This window comes from Capsella rubella, unplaced genomic scaffold, assembly GCF_000375325.1.
Source record: "Capsella rubella cultivar Monte Gargano unplaced genomic scaffold, Caprub1_0 scaffold_4, whole genome shotgun sequence".
Taxonomy (NCBI): Eukaryota; Viridiplantae; Streptophyta; class Magnoliopsida; order Brassicales; family Brassicaceae; genus Capsella; species Capsella rubella.
The window spans coordinates 11,120,130-11,139,325 of record NW_006238920.1 but is presented as its reverse complement, the minus strand read 5'-3'; the positions used below and the strand labels follow the sequence as shown (position 1 = coordinate 11,139,325).

The following is a 19,196-nucleotide window of genomic DNA, read 5'->3' as shown; positions in this document are numbered from 1 at the left end:
TTCAAATGAGATGATATTGGTGTCAGTCCAAACTATTGCGATTTTCTATATATTTTTATTTAAGAATAAACTCTAACATTGTAACCAAATAAACGTTCATATGCCGAATTCTGATTTAAAATCAGTAAATTTTACAGAAACAAATATCCACGATATATTTATTTTCTACAAATCCATAAGGTATCTTTTTATTATTTGAAAACTGAAGATAACTAATTTGATGAGTTTTGTCTCTTGGTAAAACTGATTCATTAGGGTTTTGGACTCTTAGTGTTCCAAATATATATCCAATTACACCCCTAAACAAGAGTTAGAAAATATGATTATTTTAGATAGCTTAGCTAAACTACGTAAATATATATATATATATATATATATATATATATATACATGTGCAATATTATAAAACCGAGCCTTATTACTTTTGGAAAACACATGTATAAATTACGTCTTCTTAACATAATTAACCAATTTATTAATGCAAGTGTTTATTTTTATTTTTGGTCATTTTCAATCATTTTGCCAATTAACATAAGGGATAAACATCATAATCAATAGTCTACATTGCTGAAAGGTAGAAACCAATTATTCAATTAAACAGTGATATATATATTAAGGGCTTCTAGTTGTAATTTACATTTTATAAATATAGATTTCTTGGATAAGGTAAAAGATTCTGAAGAACAAAACTAATGATGGTGTCATCTTAAAGGCATTTTTAGTTGCAATTCTCTTAAGATAAGTAAATTTTTTCGATAAAGTGAATAAGTTTTGAGATACAAAATCATTAGGGGAGATGCGGATTGTCTACTCAGAAGCATGCACAAGAGTTTATAAGGTATTTGATACATTCATAACATCTTCTTTGATAGCGACAGCTTTTGGTCTTCACCAAAACTTGCTCCATATGTCCTCCCTATTGCGAGACCTACATAATTTTAATTAATATCGTTTCTATACCACGAACAGCTTATTTTATTAAGCACGTATTACGTATATAGATTATAAAAAACTGTTTTATATTTTAGTTCTGCGCTTCTAATTCGTTTTGATATATATAGTTAAATTTGTCATCGTGTTGCCCCAAAATCCTAAGGAGTAAAACTTTATAAAGACTAATCGAACGGGGACCATTGTCGTCGAAGCTTACTAACGTACGGAAGATGCTATGACTAACCAATTAGTGTATAATCACATGCATATGCCCTTCAAACTTCAATTATGCACTCACTCACAAGTCACAACAACACTTATCTTTTCTATTTTGTATGTTATAATATAAGATTAAACACTTGTTAACTTAGTTGGTCCACTTATCTAAATTTTTAAAACAAAAAAAAAAAACTACATAACAAGACTTGGTTGGTACAGGATTTTATTTTTTTATTACCCCACGAAAAAAAGAAATGGAACTCAGAGACGGCCAACAGCTATAATGATATACAGTATAGTAATACATATCAACGAGACAACGACCCTTCGACTTGGTTGGGGTTAAATTAACTTACTTTATAGAATTTGTTTCTCTTAGATTTGTTCATTCATGTCAACTTCGGGCTAAGTATAGTGTCTTTCCAAATAAATTTCTCGGTTGGAAAATTGTAGTTTAATTATGGGGCTTACTTATCTTTAATATCCCTAAAGGGTAAGCCACAAAAGTAAATATTAAAATATTTTATCCAATCACATGTTTCCACTTTGTATTTTTTTTTTTTTTGTTTACTAGTATTTATTTTCCTACTGTTTATTCCATACAATAAACTCAACAAGCTTAAAGAAACTAATTAACAAAATAATTCACTTATTATATCTAAAACTGTATATAAATTCATTAATCACCAATTTTATTATTTTGGCTTGGCCGAGTGTGTTATTTTCGTTTAAAATTGTTTAAAATTAATACGCAGAAAATTATAATCGCTATAACGTGATTCATTTTTCTATATTTTCAACCATGAGAATTAACTTTTACTTGTTTCTATAATATCGTTACTGTGTTATGTGTTATTGACAATTTTTTAGCATTTAGTTTACTCAAAGTTAAAACCATGTAAATATTATCATATTCGTATACTGTTTATTAATTTATCGAGATATTACTTTCATTTGTTGTTCACTGTATAATTTTTTGTTTTTTTTTAATCAACCGTTGACTGTATTATCTACCTAGGCTGCTATTCTCACTTCTATGGACTATGTTCCTTACAAGAAGAAGTTCAAAGCCTTTTATCTCCTTTTAAAGGCTAGCAATCTCGCCCTTTGAGATAATTACGCAAGCAACCAGAAACTATCATCTTCCGAAATTTGCACATCTGGACCGGTTCAAACATTCAATGCAGCCCACATAATGGCCCAATCCAAAGGTGAAAGCGCGTTTTCAATCTGAACATAAAATTATATTCAAATCTTCACAGCCGAAACTAATGAGGTTAGAGAGACCCCATGATCATTGATCATGATCGTTCACCATATCATAAAATAATAGATCAGTAATGGACCCTCACTTTCTTTTAAGAAATCATTAACATAAAATTATTAGGAAATAATACAACAACGAAATTGAATGTGCCTCTAACAATCGAACAAGTCTTTTTGTTTCTATTTTCCTTTTTTCTCGAGGGCGGATCATAGTTTAGAACCGCCCGAGACCTTCGGATCTTTTTCTCTCTGTCTCCGATGGCTCTGATGCGAACCAGGAGCCAGTTGAACGTATCTTCTTTGACTCCACCACCACCACCTCCGTCTCCGATCCCTAGAGCCAGGGGTTCACGTTGCGCTGCCAGCGAGATTCTCACCGAGATCATTGAGAGATCCGTTCAGGTTCCTGAGCTCACGCTTCCTGAATCTCATTCTGGAGGTGAATCTTCTGGGTCACGTCATCTGATCCCCGCGGAGATTGATTTTAGGTTATTAGCGTCGAGAAGAGAAGGCTCGGTCGATCGGTTGGTGCGATCCGCGAGAGAGTTTGGAGCGTTTCGTGTGAGCTACCATGGGATATCGGGGGAGGAGCTGAGGTCTCTTGTGAGGGAGTCTGGTCGGGTATTCGGTGTTTTAGAGGGAAGAGACACCGGGTTTCGTCGGAGTGTTGTCGGAAACAGGGACGAGATCGAGTGGGTACGGTCGTGGAAAGAGCGTATGGAATGGGCTCGCGAATATATCGGACCTGAAAGGTACCGCTGCTTCAGGTATAAAAACATCTTTGAAAAATGAAGTTTTAAAGCTATAATACATGTTTAGGTTGATGAATAAATGCTTCGTTAGAACTAGTTACCTTGTGTAATACGTGAAACCTAGGTTTTCTTTATGCTGCTGATATTGTTATGAAATGTGTCACAAGTAACCATGTATATTTCCAAAATAATTGATTGAAATCTTTAATTCGTTGTGCAGCCAAGAAATGGAGAATGTAGCTGATAAACTTGAAGGGATAGCGAGGAAACTAGGGCAGATAATGGTAGAGAACTCAAGAAGACAAAGTGATAAGAGGATACAAAGAGGAGAATCTGTGCTCAGCGTTTACAGATACAATCATGAAAACGTAACTGAGCAAAGCCCTCCTTTGCCCAAAGAGAAGACCGAAGATATGCTCCATTACACACTTAGCCTCCACCTTCCAGCTAAGAACTGCGAGTTCCGTGTCAACTCAGGGAAAGGCCCGCTTTCTTTTCATGCTGATCCTGACACTATCCTTGTCACTTTTGGTCGCCAGCTTGAGGTATATGCAAGAGCATTTAAACACTTTAGTTTTTATATGATATGGTCAATATCAATTGTATACTAATCTTGTAACAAAACTGTGAAACTATTCAGGAGTGGAGTTTAGGAGAATTCAAATGTCGTCAAGGAGAAATCATTTATCATCCAGATGCGTATGGTTCGCGCACTTCCTTCTCGGTAGAGCTCAAGTGCATGTCTCTTTTCTTGTCACAAGCTTCTATTGCAACGTCTAAAACTTTCTCTTTAACCCATCAGATTTTCACTGCGTTACTCCTACTTTTTATCTTCCAATCCTTTTGGATTTTTGGGTCACATATATGACCACTTAGAATATATATTCACTTATATATGTGTATATTTTGTTTGTGTGTGGGAGAGACATATGCGGGCATTTGAATCCAACGGGTAAATTAAGTGTGTTTATCTATTAGGTGGAAGCTTCGGTTGTATATGTAAAACCCAACACAGATTATTTGTTAATCGTTAAAAAAGAATACCAATAGAGAATTGATTGAGTTTTTTACTTTGTTTGGATTCAAATTTATTGACTTTAGAACACGCAAATTTTCCTTAATTATAAGCAATTTGTGTGTTCTTGAATACGATGTTCCTCTTTTCTGATGGGTATGGGGTACAAATTATTTGTCATAATATAAAAGAAGATCTAATGTAATTTCGTAATATAACTTTGACACAATAGCAAGATAAACCATAAAGAATTGTCTTAGTTAAAACTTAAAACAACGATGAAGGTCCTAGATCTAAATAATGATTGTTTTTTTGTTGCGAAATTTGCTTCTTATTAGATCTTATAATAATTTCTAAAATAAATCAAACCATGACGATGTGTGACGAAGAAGAAACGTCCTGGCTAGATAGAGTGACGGTGTTTGTGCTTGTGATGGTACGGACGATGTTGATGGCTTACGTACAGCATCACGGTGTCAAAGACGGTGTCTCCTCGAAGCAAGATGTCTTTATTCCGTGATGACGGTAACAACGAGAATCAGTAATTACAAAAATAAAACGAATGTGACGTATTACTTCTCTAAAGAATTGAGTTTCCATAGCTTTTGGGATATGTATGACTCCACAATGACTATCCGGGACGTTCTAGCCAGAACTTGATTGAGATGATCGATATGCCATATATGGTACAATCGAGATGACTTGACAATCATCAGGTGTTTGGTTGGATGGTACTGCAGAAATGATTCAATGGTCTTAGTATGTTCCATTTTCACATTTATTAGATAAAGTCAAACTAAAATGTCGATATATATATATAGCAAAATACCGTTACGAAAGCGAATACATACAATATTGGAAACCATAATGAATGAACAAGAGTTATATTCTTTATTCGTTTTACTTTGTCGATTTTTTTTTCTGCCTTTGTATACTGTCCTAAAACTCAATTTTACATTACATATTATGTATGCGCAAGTTCACGTGTAAGGATTAAATTTTGGCTTTTTCAACAGCAAAAGGGGTATACTAGTATGATTTACTCCACACACGAATGACTTGGATCCACGAATCCAACTTCAAATTAATTATGAGAATAATCCTTATATTAATAAAAATCTCCAGCTATCAAAAAAGTAGTTATTATAAGCTATATATTGAATTTCAAACATTTAAATGTTATTCTTTTGTCATTTAATATAGTATTTACTAATTGGATAATGTTATTGGTTTGATTTGGTAGCTACGGTTAAAGATATTTGATCAATTACGATAGATTATTACGATTGTTAAGGGAGGTTGATCAGTCCACAGTTATAACATTATCGTGTCTAAACGTCTTTATATGCATGCATACATATGTATTTGGTGCTTAATAATTACATAAGCAAAAGATTTTGTTCTTTTGCTTTTTTTGTAAAATTTAGTTCGCATGATCAATCCTGGTCAATTGGGATTCGACTTGCCTACAAAGAGAGATTACAAAAGAAACTCAAGACCGGTAGTGTTAAGCTTAAACCATCTCCATGACTCCATTAATAAATGTTTTTTTTTTTTTTTAACATTCAATAGATAGATAGTAACGTCAATCCACGTTGTTGTTATCTACGACGACATTATTCAAAGATAATCTACTTCGAAGTTATCCTCTTCTTCTTTTCCATAAAGTTTTTTTTGTCAACGATGTAAATTTTTTAAAGAAATATATATCTATATGACTTTTGAATCCCACCTGGAAATAGAATGGTTTGGTTGACCTGACAAGTCATATTTATTTTTTTGTAATAAACAATAACATAAAAACACATAAACCACACAACTGTAAATTACTTTGGGGATCAAATGACTCTTAACCTGGTTGGTATAGCGCAACTAATTCGAATTGTATCGCATTGAAATTGTCCTATAAAGATTATTTCTTTCATTTTATTTGTTTAATCCTGTTTTATCATAAAGTCAAACAACATATTAAAATAATGTTTTTGTTTTTGTTTAGAATAATGACTTACGTGGCAAGTTGAGGAACTTGAATAAGAAGAGGCACCGCGCGCATGTCTTTTCAATTTTCGAATTGTTGTATTATTAACAAACTCTATTAAGACTGTTTCTCTCTGTTAATGGCCGAAGACTCAAACTCTTCCGATTCAATCATCGTTAATGTCATCGGAGATGATAACAAGTCCGCGCTCTTCGGCAAGTACGATCTCGGGAAGCTCCTCGGTAGCGGCGCGTTTGCCAAAGTCTACCAAGCGGATGATCTCCAAAACGGCGGCCAAAGCGTTGCGATCAAAGTCGTCCAAAAAAAGCGTTTGAAAGACGGTCTCACGGCGCACGTTAAGAGAGAGATCTCCGTCATGCGCCGCCTCCGTCATCCTCATATCGTTCTCCTCTCCGAAGTCCTCGCCACCAAGACCAAGATCTATTTCGTCATGGAGCTAGCCAAAGGCGGAGAGCTTTTCTCCAGAGTCACTAGCAACCGTTTCACCGAGAGTCTCAGCCGGAAATATTTCCGGCAGCTTATCTCCGCCGTGAGGTATTGCCACGCAAGAGGAGTGTTCCACCGTGATTTGAAACCGGAGAATCTCCTCCTCGACGAGAATCGAGATCTCAAGGTTTCCGACTTTGGTCTCAGTGCGATGAAGGAGCAGATCCACCCCGACGGGATGCTTCACACGCTCTGTGGAACTCCGGCGTACGTGGCGCCGGAGCTTCTCTTGAAGAAAGGCTACGACGGTTCCAAAGCGGATATTTGGTCGTGCGGCGTCGTTTTGTTCCTCCTCAACGCCGGTTACTTGCCGTTTCGTGATCCCAACATCATGGGACTATACCGGAAAATTCACAAAGCTCAGTACAAATTACCGGATTGGACTTCTCCAGAACTACGGCGGTTCCTCCGCCGTCTTTTGGAACCAAATCCGGAACTGAGGATCACCGTCGAGGAGATTCTAAAGGATCCGTGGTTCAATCACGGAGTAGATCCGAGCGAAATAATCGGAATCCAAGCCGACGATTACGATCTAGAGGAGAACGGGAAAATTCTAAACGCTTTCGATTTGATCACGTCGGCATCGAGCTCGAATCTCTCCGGTTTGTTCGGAAATTTCGTGACGCCGGATCATTGCGACCAGTTCGTCTCCGACGAGAGTACGGCGGAGATTATGGTAAAGGTGGAGGAGGTTGCGAAGCAGTTAAATCTGAGGATAGCGAAGAAGAAGGAGAGAGCGATAAAGCTTGAAGGGCCGCACGGAGTAGCCAATGTCGTCGTTAAAGTTCGCCGGCTAACAAGTGAATTAGTGATGGTGGAGATGAAGAACAAGCAAAGAGACGTCGGACTGGTTTGGGCTGATGCTCTTAGGCAAAAACTACGTCGTTCCATTAACCAACCGGTTTATAGAAATCCCTGACCAAATCCGTTATTAAATGGTTTCGAACCGTGCGTGAGATTTTTTTTGAACTCGGAATTTTTCAACGTAAAAGATCCAATCGTGAGGTTTCAACAGTTGAACAAGAGAACCGGTTTTTAATTTTACAAAAAATAATTGATAGAGGATTCGAAAAACATCATGGTGAACCGGTTCGGTTTACATTGGAGCAGAGAGAGTAATGGAAATGATCCGCCTCTTTGTATGTACGGAAGGAAGAATACGAACCGGGTTCTTATGTTTTTTTCGGAGCAAATGAAACATAAAATTTATTTATTTTATATTTGTCGGAGAGAAGTTGACCTTGAATAAAACTCTGATCTAGTCTCTGTGTACGTGTGACTGTGTGTGTGTGTGCAAACTTGGGCCTTTGTTTTTGCTAAGGGACATTGCTACACCGTTTGTAATAATTATCGTTGTTGATTGTGATTGGTAATCGCACGAAGCTTATAAGAATCTTTTTGTAGTAAGCTTATAGATGTGCTCAGTTTAGATAGATAATTCAGTGGTGTGGTCCATTCCAAAAAGTTACTATGCAATGTAAACTAGTCGAAGTCGAGTCAAATGAGAGAAGAGCGATGTTATAAAGCAATAGTAGCTGTCGGTAATTACGTGTTAGGTGTATGCAAAGACTATCGAAGCTAACCATCTTTTTTTCAAGTAAAAACTCAAAATCTTAGGTTGAAGAAAACCAGAGGACAGAGACAGACGAGATATATCTGCGAAAGTTGTGTCCCAAAATGATTTTCAATGTTTGTTTGCTTTTTTCTTTTTTTCTTTTTTTACTTTCTTGAATTTGTGACTACCAAAACGACTGTACATCTTGGTTTAGGTACTGACCCTCCACAAATTGCTTCCCAGTCCCATCCCCAGTCTTCTTCACTTTCCTGCACATCATCAACAAACACCAATATCATTACACAGTCCTCTTCATTGCTATTGTTCCAAATGTAGCAAATTTCTAAACAAACCTAATCTACATTATTGTATTTCGGAATGTCAAAGAGCTAATCTAAAGCATGTTACAGGCATAAGCTGCTCTATAGCCTAGGAAAAAGTTGACTAGTTCCTTAAACCAAGTTTCCTTGGACACGTTTTTATATTAGTCATTTGGAGCAAAAAAACAGAAAGTAGAGGTTCTGAACAAACTAGTCTTACTTGAGCCAGTGATTCGGAGAAGGGAGTTCAAATGAATTGTCTGGAGCCAACCCAGTTGGACTCATGTACGCCATATTATTCAAGCTGGCTTCTTCTGGTCGACTAACAGACAAAAGACTCTCTGTGCCAGATGATGCGGGTAGGAACATTTTCTGTGCCCAGGGATCATGGTTGCTTGGACCAGCAATGGGACTGAACGCGCCACTTTTCTGATCATTTTCAAAATAGTCCTTCCTGTGTGAATATGCACTGTGAAAAGGGTCATCTTTTGCAAATAAAGATGATGTCCTATTATGAGGCACATGATGGACAGCATTTTCCTCATTAGATCTAGTATTATCTGAAGATAGAAGGAGGTCTTGGCCAAAGGTGGTCTTCCACATTTGCCAGCTTCCATCATTAACTTGTTTTTCATCTGCAACTCGTAATCTTGACAAGGGAGATTCAATCGGAGATGGCTTATTGACTTCACAAAAAGGTGTATTCTTCAACAAGTGGGGTTTTTCTAGCCCTACACCAGTTTCAAACTCGGCCCTTAGATCAAGCGATTCTGAAACAGGTCCCAGAAGAGATATTGGATCCGGAACATAACACGGATCTTCAAAACGCTCTTCTTCAGGCATAAAAACACGTGCATTTTCCCCAGGCTGAGGGAGAACAATATCTCTTGCGGATGAGAAACCTAAGCTACTCATAGTCGATCCGCTGGAGTACGTAGGTATAGTGAATGGTGATGGGAGTCCAAAACTGATGGGGTTGTCAAAGGTTCGTATTGAATGATCTTGATTAGGAACCTGAGAACTCTGACCATCTTTGGGCTTTGTACTAGGTCGACTTATAACATTAACATTGGAGGAAGCAGGCACAGATGGCGTACGGGCAAAGAGTTGCTGCCATGATCTTTTAGGTTCTCCACTTGGTTGTGGCTCAGAAACAACCTGAGGGGAACATCATATTTTTGTTAAGTATCCTTATAAAACAATTTGAAGAAAACTGGTACCAAATCTAAGTTGAACCTACTTCAAGATACCAAACTTATCAACTTAACATGAACAAGACAGATGAGTTTAAAAGAGAGGAGTGGTTACTAGTTTAATTATTCATATCGCAATAGCATAAGAAATTTGGCAAGAACACTTACATGACGATTAGTATTCCTTTCCACTCCATTTGAACCAGATTTTCCAGCAACAAATTCAGGAGGATTAATATGCCTAATCTGAGCAGGTGCATGAGAATGATCTGCAGAGCCAATGGGCTTATTCTCTTTTGCAACTGTAGCTGACATATTGACACCTCTTCCAAAGAACCGGTTATCTGTAAAAGCCTTAGAAGAAGAGAAGAATGTACCCTTCACTCGATCAAAATACCTACCGCCAGCACCTGTCATGTTACTGTTACTATTAGCATTATCTACACCATGCCCATGTCTCTTTTCCAAGTTGGGACTCCTGAAATGATCATTTTTATCAAGCTCACGCTTATGGTCAGTATCTTTTCCTGTTCTCTTATCAAGCTCTTCCGCATCAGAATTGCTCTTACTAGAGGCCTTATCTCTTTCTTTTTTTCTCTCCTGACGCTTTTTCTCTGTCTCCCTTTTGGTATCTTTTTCCTTGGAAACAGGTGATGCTTTGGTGCATTTCTCGGCTTCCATCTTCTCATCTCTTAACTTTCTCCGTTCCTCCACTAGTCTTGCGACTTCCTCTCGTTGTTTTCTCTCTTCTTCCTCCAAATGCTCCTTTTCAAGCCTAGCTTGTCTTTTCTCCTCAGCCTTTCTGCGTGCTTTCTCAACCCTACTCTCATGATAGCTGGTCCCATTCTCACCCTGCCTAGCCAGCAATCGTCTCTGGTCAGCATCAGTTGACGATTCATCAACTGAAGAGGTAAAGCTAAAAATCTTTCTCCAAAGCCACCTAATGCTCATGAAAAAAGAAGTAAGCAGTCGGCAAGCAAAAACAACGCCACTGGGATATGATTTTTCCCCCAAACAGTTCTCATCTTCACCAAATGTACTACCACTAGTATTCCGCCAATAGGCTGACTCGCTAGACCATGTGCTGTTTTCCGGCCATTCTTGCCCATGCATCCAACCATTCTCATTCCATCCCTTTCCATTCAACATCTTACCACCTCTTCCTACAAGATCTTTCAAAATTCCAGAACCAGAAAGTCCTAACCCTGGAGGCACAGGCATGTCTAAAACAGGTCTCTTTGATATATGCCCACAATATGAGCACATAAAGCGTCCACCACCTGGGTTTTGGTCCCGGTAAGGCGTAGAGCAGTTACGACAACGTCGTGTAGCAGTTTTCTTAAGCTTTTGCAATTCCATAGCTTCCAACCTCTTTCTCTCCCTAAGACGTGCATTTCTCCGCACCCGCCAAGTAGATAGCTGAGGCATCAAAACCTCGTACCAGAATAAAGTAACCAAAAGCACAAAAACACAAGCTAGCCTGGGAGAAGTGATTTCGAAACGAAAAGCTGGTGGAAGAAGCTGAGACAGAGCCCATAGTCCAATCAAAGGTAAGACCAACCAAGGCAGCATCGTTGCAACCCGGCGAGACCACTTTTGAATCACACACAATATACACATTATCCTCTCAAACCAACCCTTTTCTTTCTTCTTGTTATCAGACCGTAATCAAACCAAAAACCCTAGACTTTCAGAAATGTTTCAACTCAGGGGATGTGCACAGAACAGAAAACCCTAACCCTAATCTTCCTGCTAGGTTGTCGTATATCATCGAAGTACACTAGTCCCAGCTCCAAAAAAAACTTGAGCAAAAATTAGGGCTTCAGGAGAATCAACCTAAATGCAAGAGCGACATTTGAATCAAATTGAAGACCGCCCAACATACACAAATTGGAAAAATTGATTCGATTTACACAAGTAATGACCGGAACCAAGAAAACCCAGTTCGGGAACAAGCTCGAATTAACTCACGGTGCAATGTGATGATAGTGGGCAAGAGACAAAGGAAGAAACTTACCGTGTAAAAGGAAATTAAAGGGCGAGTGCAGATTCGAGATTCGGATCCAATTGGGGTAGAATAGCGTATCGTATCGGTTCTTGGCAGCGAAGAAAACGAAAGATTTGATATAGAGGACGATGACGAACGATGATGATGATGAGAAATGAGAAGAAGAAACAGAACCGGGTGGTGAAATCGGGGCTGGGTCCTTAATACCTATTCTATTAGTCGGTGGTGCCTTTCATGCGCCCCCTTCGTTTTAGGTTTATCCAAATACACACAAATAATATAATTTTTATTCTATTATCTTATTTTTCACCAATTATTATTACATACTATAACATATATCGAGAGATTAATTAAAAAAGACAATTATCAAACTTTCTATGATTTTTTTTTTCTATAAAATATATGAAAATTGAGATTATAATAAAGAATAATTAAATTAACATGTGATTTTCCAATTTTAATTGGGTATTTTTTCATTTAAAATTTTAGTGTTTCTTTTTTTTTTAATTGTTGATTAGTTTTTACTTTTAGATAACACAACAAAATAAGAAAAAATAATGGAAAATTTACAACAATCGTGAAAAAATGAAAATGCATTGTACTTTAAACACATGGAATGAAATAACGAATTAGTTAGATAAATATGGAAGATTGTAAAGTTTTAGGTGAAAGACCACCTGTTTCTAATTAGATGTTAAACAATCAAAAGTTTTCATTTTAGAATATCATTTTACCCTTAACGGTATTTTATTTTATAGATTAATGTTTGGTTTATATAATATATAATATATAATATAGAATAAATTAAGTTATTTTTTGTCACACAAAAAATATTGGTTATCATAGCGACATCGATTATCGATTTGGCAAACAACAAAGTACCATTTAAAAAGGAAACCACAATTAATTTTATAAGTTTTCTTCGGCGATTTTCAGAACTTTGAAGTTGTGCCTTATATTATGAGTTATGATCTTTTATTCTATTCGTAGGAGTTGATATGAAGAAAAATAAAAGGATAACATATGAAAAGTTGGTGCTCACTTAAAACTTTCCATTGTTGAGATAAGATTTTGGTACTGCATATATCATATATGTCTATATGAGATAAGAAAACAATTGTACTCTTTAAAATAAATAAGTAAGCAATCAAAATTAAAATGTCTTTAAAAAAATATAAAAGAATTGTGTAGTCTTTAAAATAAATCTCAAACACACGTCAAACACTTGACTTGACCCTATCGTCGTAACTCGACGTGACGCTACCGCAAAGCTCAGTAGATTTTAATGTAGTGGTTAATGCCAAAATGTTGGTATGTTTACCATCACGATGAACTTCTTTATGTTTTTGTTATTATAATTCTTTTTCATAAAAAAATTGTTGTAAACTCTAAAGTTTCAAAAGCCAGTACGAGTCTTCTTTGACATTAAAGCGTCCTTTTTCATCCATCAAGATCACTCGTTCATGTCTTAACTGTTGTTATAGAACTTCTCTAATCTAAGAGATCAAAATAAGAAAGAAATGTTTATACAATATTATATATCTACAACATCAGGACCTGGAGATCCTCTTTGTATAAAGATGAGTAGAAACCTCAAATCCGAAGAACTTGCTGTTGATATAGAAGACTAAACTATGTTCAAAACACTAGGGACATTGGTATAAATAAAAATACACTTTTAACCATTTGACGGATCAAAGCTAACATATGGACACTACACACAAACTTTTTAATATGTATGGATATTGAGTAACGAAATCAAATCGTTCTGAGAGTAACCAAACGCTTAGCTTAATTCATTGCATTCAAAAAGTGGTCTTATTACAACTGAGCAATATATCCCTATTTAAAGTAAAATATGGCTGAAAATAAAGCAAAAACCTATTAATGACTGTTTTGAAAATCATACAGAAAAACTAAGTCAAAATCATACATATCGACTCCTACTTACCCCTTGCTCTCTTGTAGTGAGTATGTACGAAGTTTTGGTTTATGCTCGATAATACTATTTATGTTCATATATAATAGTCGCACATGTTTTCACTTCTATATATTAACAGAAATAGCCGACAATAACATTTTGCTAGCACATGTTCTTGGTTCTGGAGGTGTACTTAAGACAACAAAGATTAACATTCCTTTACACTGAAAACACAATCCTCCAATGAGAGAAAAAAACAAATCAACTGTATCCACAAAAACCTCCAACCAAAAATTTTGATTCTAAAGGCTTCCTAAATAAAATTTGTTGAATTATTCCATTCTTAGCACGAGAGTTATGGAATCAAACATCACAAATCCTCTAATAGCAAATATATTTTTAAAAGAACAACTACCAATTCATTAAATAAAGAATATATATATATATATGTATATATGCGTGCAATGATCATATAATTAAATGTTAATTTGTGTATATATATATTTTCAGTCAGCCAATGATAAGGCTTCGCTGGCTATTAGGCAACAACAAATGCAAGCCACGATTTTAATAACACACACAGCATTGTTTTGTTACTTACGCTCCGTGCGCCTCATAGCACGCGGCCACGCGTCGAGTTTTAACATCTGTTAATCACAGTAATTAGTTAAATTATCCCATTAATCACTCCCGCCACAACGCGTTTTCTTCAATTTAACATTCCAAAATCGCGAAACCTTAATTAGCTTACATATGTCGTTTTTATTACAACTGAGTTTTACTTTTCTTCCAAGTTTGTTATTCCTCTTCCCCCAATCTTCGCATTTAAAGCAAAACTGACTCAGACCAAAAAGCTTTGAGATCTTTTTAGAATGACGAATCCGGACAACCAGAAGCCGGTTGAAGTAGCCGACGTGGAGGCGCCGGAGAAGACGACCGAGACGACTGCGCCGTCGTCTGGAACGTCGACGTTTTCGGCGATTACTCAGAGATGGAAAAGAGAGGATTTGATCAGGAAGGCATCTCCGATCATGAGAGGATTTTGTCTTTTGTTCTCTCTTCTTGCTTTCATAATTATGGTCTCTAATAAACATGGCTACGGTCGGAACTTCGACGAGTACGAAGAGTACAGGTAATAAAAATCAAACATTTTGAAACTGGGTTTTGTCAAATTTCGATTGAATTGAGATTTTCTTATTTTATTCAGATATTTATTGGCGATCTCGATTCTTTCAACATTATACACTGTGTGGCAAACTTTCTCACATTTCTCCAAAAGGGAATTTTTCGATCGCCGGACATCTATTTTGGTTGATTTCTCCGGCGACCAGGTAATGTAGAAGCTCATTAGCAAAAAATTATAGACATATGTCGAGGTGGTTCAATTGGAATGTAAAGTTATGATCTTTGATGCAAAAAAGGTGAATTTTTTTGCAGATTGTAGCGTATTTGCTCATATCAGCTGCGTCGTCTGCAATTCCATTGACCAACAGATTTAGAGAAGGTCAAGATAACATTTTTACTGATTCTGCTGCTGCAGCTATCAGCATGGCTATCTTTGCATTCATCTCTTTAGCTCTATCTGCCCTGTTCTCCGGTTACAAACTCTCCACTCACTCTTTGATTTGAATTTTTTGTTCTAAAATATTGTGCTCTTCTATACCATTTGTGATATCTGCAATACATGTAAATGTCATTCTTTTATGTGTTCATATAGCTGATGCTACTTTGGGTGTGTGACTCTTTGTGTGTCAGTGTGTGTGTGTGTTCTTCTTTGATACATTATACAAAGTGAAAAAAAAATGTAAAAATTCATTGGCTTTATTCCATTTTTTCTAGATTTATGGTACAAACATTAAACATATTACAGGCGTGTAAATAAAAACAAATGAAAAAATTTCTCTATGGACTATAGACTTTAGTCTGTCTTACTATCCTGCAGGATCACTAGTAAGTAGTAAAAATCCTTTGGTGGCAGAAATGTACAAAAGGAACAAACAGGTTCCTTTTTTTCTTCAGGGCATAAACGAATCGAAAAACGAGGTCTCCTCGTTTGGTTCTTCCTTTGCTCTAGAGAACCCATCACCAACAAAGTTTTGTAGCGTTTGAAGGTTGTTATTATTGTTGTTGTTATTGTTGTTCATAGCGTAACCAAAAGACCTTGCATTAGTGTTGTTGTTGTTGTTGTGCAGCATCTGAAGAGTATATGGTGCTTGGGAAGAAGTAGTGTAGTTGGAGTGACCAGCAATAGCAGCTGGTCTGATTGGGACTGAAGAAGCATCCTGTGGCGCTCTGTTTGTGGCGTAACCACTACCACGAGCTGCAGGTACATCGTGGTTGTGTTTTCCTTCGTAGGTTGTGATTACTGCTCTCATATCATGTGATGCTCTCTCAACATGTTTTCTCACTGGACAACCGATGGTTGTGCACTTGTAGTAGCTTCTGTTAGATTCATCAAGTGAAAAGGAAACAAAAAGGTCAGATTCTGAAGAAGCTTGATTATGAATTTGTGATTATTGAGAAGCACAAATGTTTATGTTATTTACCTTGGATTTGGGTTTCCTTTAACGACTTTCTGGCCGTATTTTCTCCATCTGTAACCGTCATCAAGAATGTCGATATCACTTGTTGTTTGCACTACAATTCTAGGCTCTCTCACTGTCTTGCTTACACCACCATTCCCACCATTGGTTTCATTTTCTCCTTTCCTGAAAACACAATAAACAAAACATTTTAGAACTTTCTTTATTATTCAAGATTGTTCAAAGAGTAGGCAAATATAGGAGCGATGATGATATGAACCATCTCTTTGCTTCAGGTTCACTTCCACAATCTTCTTCGTCTCTGCTGACAATCGATGAGCCTTGTTCAAACTCGTCGTCTCCCACAGAATCAGAAGTGGTATTATCATCTTGTTGCATAGCAAAGGAATCAGAGTGATGGAAGCTATTATTGGAATTAGGTTGATCAGAAGAAGCTTGACGATGATGATCTAAACTGGCATTGTACACAGCTGAGTGAAAAGTGGAAGAAGAAGACGAGGAAGATCTTCTAGTGGATTGAGGTTTGGGATGGTTATGGCTTCCCTTATACACAATCTCTGTTATCTGACCTTCCAAAGATCTCTCCACTTTCTTCTTCGTTGGACAACTAGGGAAAGTACACTTGTAGTAACTCCGAGGGTTCTCACTTCCTTTCACCTGTTTCTGTCCGTACTTTCTCCAGTTGTAACCATCCTCACCTTTCCTTTGTTCTCTTCCATTGTAAGAGACAGCTTGGTTGTTTTGACGAGACTCGTTTTGACTCCATTGATCTGACTGGTTCTTCCTCTGTTGTTCCTGATACACAAAACAGAGTTCAGTAACAAAAAATACAAATGAAAGAAAAAGGGATTATAGGATTTGAGGCTGTTAAGGAACATACCTGAGATTGAAAGATAGAACTGTTGTTGGTTGTAGTTGTTGTTGTCGTCGGAGCAGAAACTCCTGACGATTGTGTCTGGAATGAGAAATCGAAGAAGTTAATGTTGTTGTCCTTCTTCTCTCCCTCATTTATAAGTTTCGTGTTACTTTCATTTGTGATTAAAGCTCCTGTGGTAGGAGAAGCAAGAACCTGCAAAACCATCCCAAGAATTAATATTATTATCCAATCAAAACCAGAGGTTTCCTATCAAACATTAAGGATCTTGTTCAGGATCCAAGAAAAGAGACAAACAGCAATTATTATAATTAAGAAATATAAGAACAGAATCAAGAGTTGACTCTGAAACTCATTTTCTCTCTTTGAAACCGTTGACTCATGACTTTATATTACTTCCGATTATACCAATAGACAGATTTTAAATCAAAGATACAATACAACAAGCCCCAAACTATGGACTAGTTCGATTCATCTCAAAAGAAAGAGAGAGAGAGAGAGAGAGAGGGGCTTACGTGAGCAGAGGAGGAGACAAAAGCAGGGGAATCGAGGAAAACAGAGGGACTGAAACAAGTGGAAGGAGAGACAAGAGAAGGAGAGATAGAAATGGAAGAAGGAGCAAAAGATCTGAACTTTGGGATCTCAAGATCTTCCAAGGAAGAAGTGGACGTTCTTCCGTTTTGTTGAGACCAATTAGTAGCAGCAGCAGAACCATTCATGTTCTGTCTGGTTCTGCTATTGTCCATTGTAAGAAGAGAAGAAGCAGCCATACGAAGTTGAAAAGTTTGTTATACGAAAGACCAAACTCGGATATATATAGAGAAGTATCAAGGTGGGGGAGCTTGGAGAAGAAGAAGAAGAAGAAGAAGAAGAAGAAGAAGAAGAAAAAAAAAGGAAGGAGAGGGTGATTGTAATGTTTTTATGTAAATTTTGTTAGTTATGTCTGTATATATAAAACATATTGCACGGTCTGATTGGTGAATTTTCTTTTTCTCTTTTTAATTTTTATGGGGTTCACATATGATGAACTAAAAAAAAAAAAAGGGTGTAAGTTTCTGAGAAGGTGATAAAAAGTTTGACCGTTGAAAATATGATTAGAAGAAGAAGAAGGGAGGGATGGTCAGACCTTGTGGCCTTGACTCTCAAATACGTTGAATGGATTTTATTTTAGAGGCGGCTTTCATGCTTTCATCATCTTTGGATGCCTCTGACTGCCACGTGTAATTTTATATAAATTTCGATATATTACTTTTGTAAACAAGTTGAGAATCTTGGAAAATTTTGAGTAGGTAAGGTATAGTAGATTAGTAGTAGTAGTAAGAAAGGTTTCTTTTTAAAGGACATTATTAAGTAAAGTTTTGGAGTGAGGTTTATTATTTTGTAAACCCATGTGCGGCTATTTGGTTTTTGATCTTAAACATTTGTTAGAAGGGCTTTAAATTCTATGATTAGACAAAAATTTGTTTTTGATAAAGCATGATTACTGATTAGACAAAAATTCTAAATTCAACTCAGATTATTAGTATGAAGAATAAAATCTAAGCCTATTTACTAGAAGGGTTTAAATTTAAGAATATTGATTATTTATATATATATAAATAGGCATATAAAAAAAAACCCAAAAACCCCATAGTTTTGTAATTAGTAAAACTTAGAATATCAAAAGATTTTGTAATTAACGGGTCAAAAAAGTTTCACTACATGAACCCTTGACCACATTTTAGTGTTGCTTCTATTTCTGTTGAAGGTAGTCCCTCAATGAGTTTTTCTTTTCTTTTTATTTTCTTGTTTTTTTTTTTTTAGTTTTAATGTTAAGTAACAATGTTTTAAGAGAATATACATATGTGTTGTGTCAAGCCGTAGTGTAAATCGTCAATCGCTTAGGTAAATAAAGTGATCAGTTTGTCTTAAAATTTTACGGTTGTATATGGTATGGTTCTTCACGTGGGACTAGACTAAAAAACGTCATGGATTTTGTGTCGCTTACTTGCAAGTAGCATGCAACTCTATGTGATCCGAATAACAATATTCTTCAGTCCAAAAAGCCCCAAAAGTAAATAGCCTCTTAGTTTAACACACGTCTTGTTTTCTCTACAGCTGACACGTAAACAG

The 19,196-nt window shown here is 36.5% G+C and overlaps 5 protein-coding genes across 5 annotated transcripts; 3 read left to right on the top strand and 2 right to left on the bottom strand.

Annotated features, from left to right (window-relative positions):
• The first annotated feature begins 2,606 nt into the window (after positions 1–2,606).
• LOC17889630 lies at positions 2,607–4,147 on the top strand. The gene is made up of 3 exons (XM_006294432.2): positions 2,607–3,185; positions 3,391–3,715; positions 3,811–4,147. The coding sequence occupies exons 1-3, from the start codon at positions 2,677–2,679 to the stop codon at positions 4,036–4,038; spliced, it is 1,062 nt and encodes a 353-aa protein (XP_006294494.1). The 5' UTR covers positions 2,607–2,676; the 3' UTR covers positions 4,039–4,147.
• A 2,148-nt stretch (positions 4,148–6,295) lies between these two features.
• On the top strand, positions 6,296–8,108 carry LOC17890102 (CBL-interacting serine/threonine-protein kinase 22). The gene has a single exon (XM_006294206.2). It carries the CDS (start codon positions 6,303–6,305, stop codon positions 7,587–7,589), a length of 1,287 nt encoding a protein of 428 aa, XP_006294268.1. The 5' UTR covers positions 6,296–6,302; the 3' UTR covers positions 7,590–8,108.
• Positions 8,109–8,229: 121 nt separating this feature from the next.
• LOC17888478 (stress response protein nst1) lies at positions 8,230–11,970 on the bottom strand. The gene is made up of 4 exons (XM_006293625.2): positions 11,756–11,970; positions 9,907–11,574; positions 8,766–9,703; positions 8,230–8,494 (listed from the first exon to the last, which is right to left on the bottom strand). The coding sequence occupies exons 2-4, from the start codon at positions 11,356–11,358 to the stop codon at positions 8,410–8,412; spliced, it is 2,475 nt and encodes an 824-aa protein (XP_006293687.1). The 5' UTR covers positions 11,359–11,574; positions 11,756–11,970; the 3' UTR covers positions 8,230–8,409.
• A 2,494-nt stretch (positions 11,971–14,464) lies between these two features.
• On the top strand, positions 14,465–15,489 carry LOC17889252 (CASP-like protein 4B1). Its single transcript, XM_006294993.2, has 3 exons — positions 14,465–14,799; positions 14,875–14,998; positions 15,105–15,489. The coding sequence occupies exons 1-3, from the start codon at positions 14,540–14,542 to the stop codon at positions 15,294–15,296; spliced, it is 576 nt and encodes a 191-aa protein (XP_006295055.1). The 5' UTR covers positions 14,465–14,539; the 3' UTR covers positions 15,297–15,489.
• On the bottom strand, positions 15,471–17,969 carry LOC17888317 (probable WRKY transcription factor 33). Its single transcript, XM_006293404.2, has 5 exons — positions 17,600–17,969; positions 17,091–17,279; positions 16,470–17,005; positions 16,214–16,375; positions 15,471–16,109 (listed from the first exon to the last, which is right to left on the bottom strand). The coding sequence occupies exons 1-5, from the start codon at positions 17,852–17,854 to the stop codon at positions 15,683–15,685; spliced, it is 1,569 nt and encodes a 522-aa protein (XP_006293466.1). The 5' UTR covers positions 17,855–17,969; the 3' UTR covers positions 15,471–15,682.
• Positions 17,970–19,196: the final 1,227 nt, after the last annotated feature.

Excerpts from the sequence above, each read along its gene's own strand:
- LOC17889252 (XM_006294993.2), top strand. The coding sequence starts at position 14,540 with ATGACGAATCCGGACAACCAGAAGCCGGTTGAAGTAGCCGACGTGGAG. Across the intron at positions 14,800-14,874 it reads GACGAGTACGAAGAGTACAG|ATATTTATTGGCGATCTCGA; the intron begins GTAATAAAAATC and ends TATTTTATTCAG. Across the intron at positions 14,999-15,104 it reads TTGATTTCTCCGGCGACCAG|ATTGTAGCGTATTTGCTCAT; the intron begins GTAATGTAGAAG and ends ATTTTTTTGCAG.
- LOC17889630 (XM_006294432.2), top strand. The coding sequence starts at position 2,677 with ATGGCTCTGATGCGAACCAGGAGCCAGTTGAACGTATCTTCTTTGACT. Across the intron at positions 3,186-3,390 it reads GAAAGGTACCGCTGCTTCAG|CCAAGAAATGGAGAATGTAG; the intron begins GTATAAAAACAT and ends TTCGTTGTGCAG. Across the intron at positions 3,716-3,810 it reads CTTTTGGTCGCCAGCTTGAG|GAGTGGAGTTTAGGAGAATT; the intron begins GTATATGCAAGA and ends GAAACTATTCAG.
- LOC17888317 (XM_006293404.2), bottom strand. The coding sequence starts at position 17,854 with ATGGCTGCTTCTTCTCTTCTTACAATGGACAATAGCAGAACCAGACAG. Across the intron at positions 16,376-16,469 it reads GAACCTGAAGCAAAGAGATG|GAAAGGAGAAAATGAAACCA; the intron begins GTTCATATCATC and ends TTGTGTTTTCAG. Across the intron at positions 16,110-16,213 it reads AAAGGAAACCCAAATCCAAG|AAGCTACTACAAGTGCACAA; the intron begins GTAAATAACATA and ends TGAATCTAACAG.
- LOC17888478 (XM_006293625.2), bottom strand. The coding sequence starts at position 11,358 with ATGTGTATATTGTGTGTGATTCAAAAGTGGTCTCGCCGGGTTGCAACG. Across the intron at positions 9,704-9,906 it reads AAAGGAATACTAATCGTCAT|GTTGTTTCTGAGCCACAACC; the intron begins GTAAGTGTTCTT and ends TGTTCCCCTCAG. Across the intron at positions 8,495-8,765 it reads TCTCCGAATCACTGGCTCAA|GAAAGTGAAGAAGACTGGGG; the intron begins GTAAGACTAGTT and ends GATGATGTGCAG.
- LOC17890102 (XM_006294206.2), top strand. The coding sequence starts at position 6,303 with ATGGCCGAAGACTCAAACTCTTCCGATTCAATCATCGTTAATGTCATC.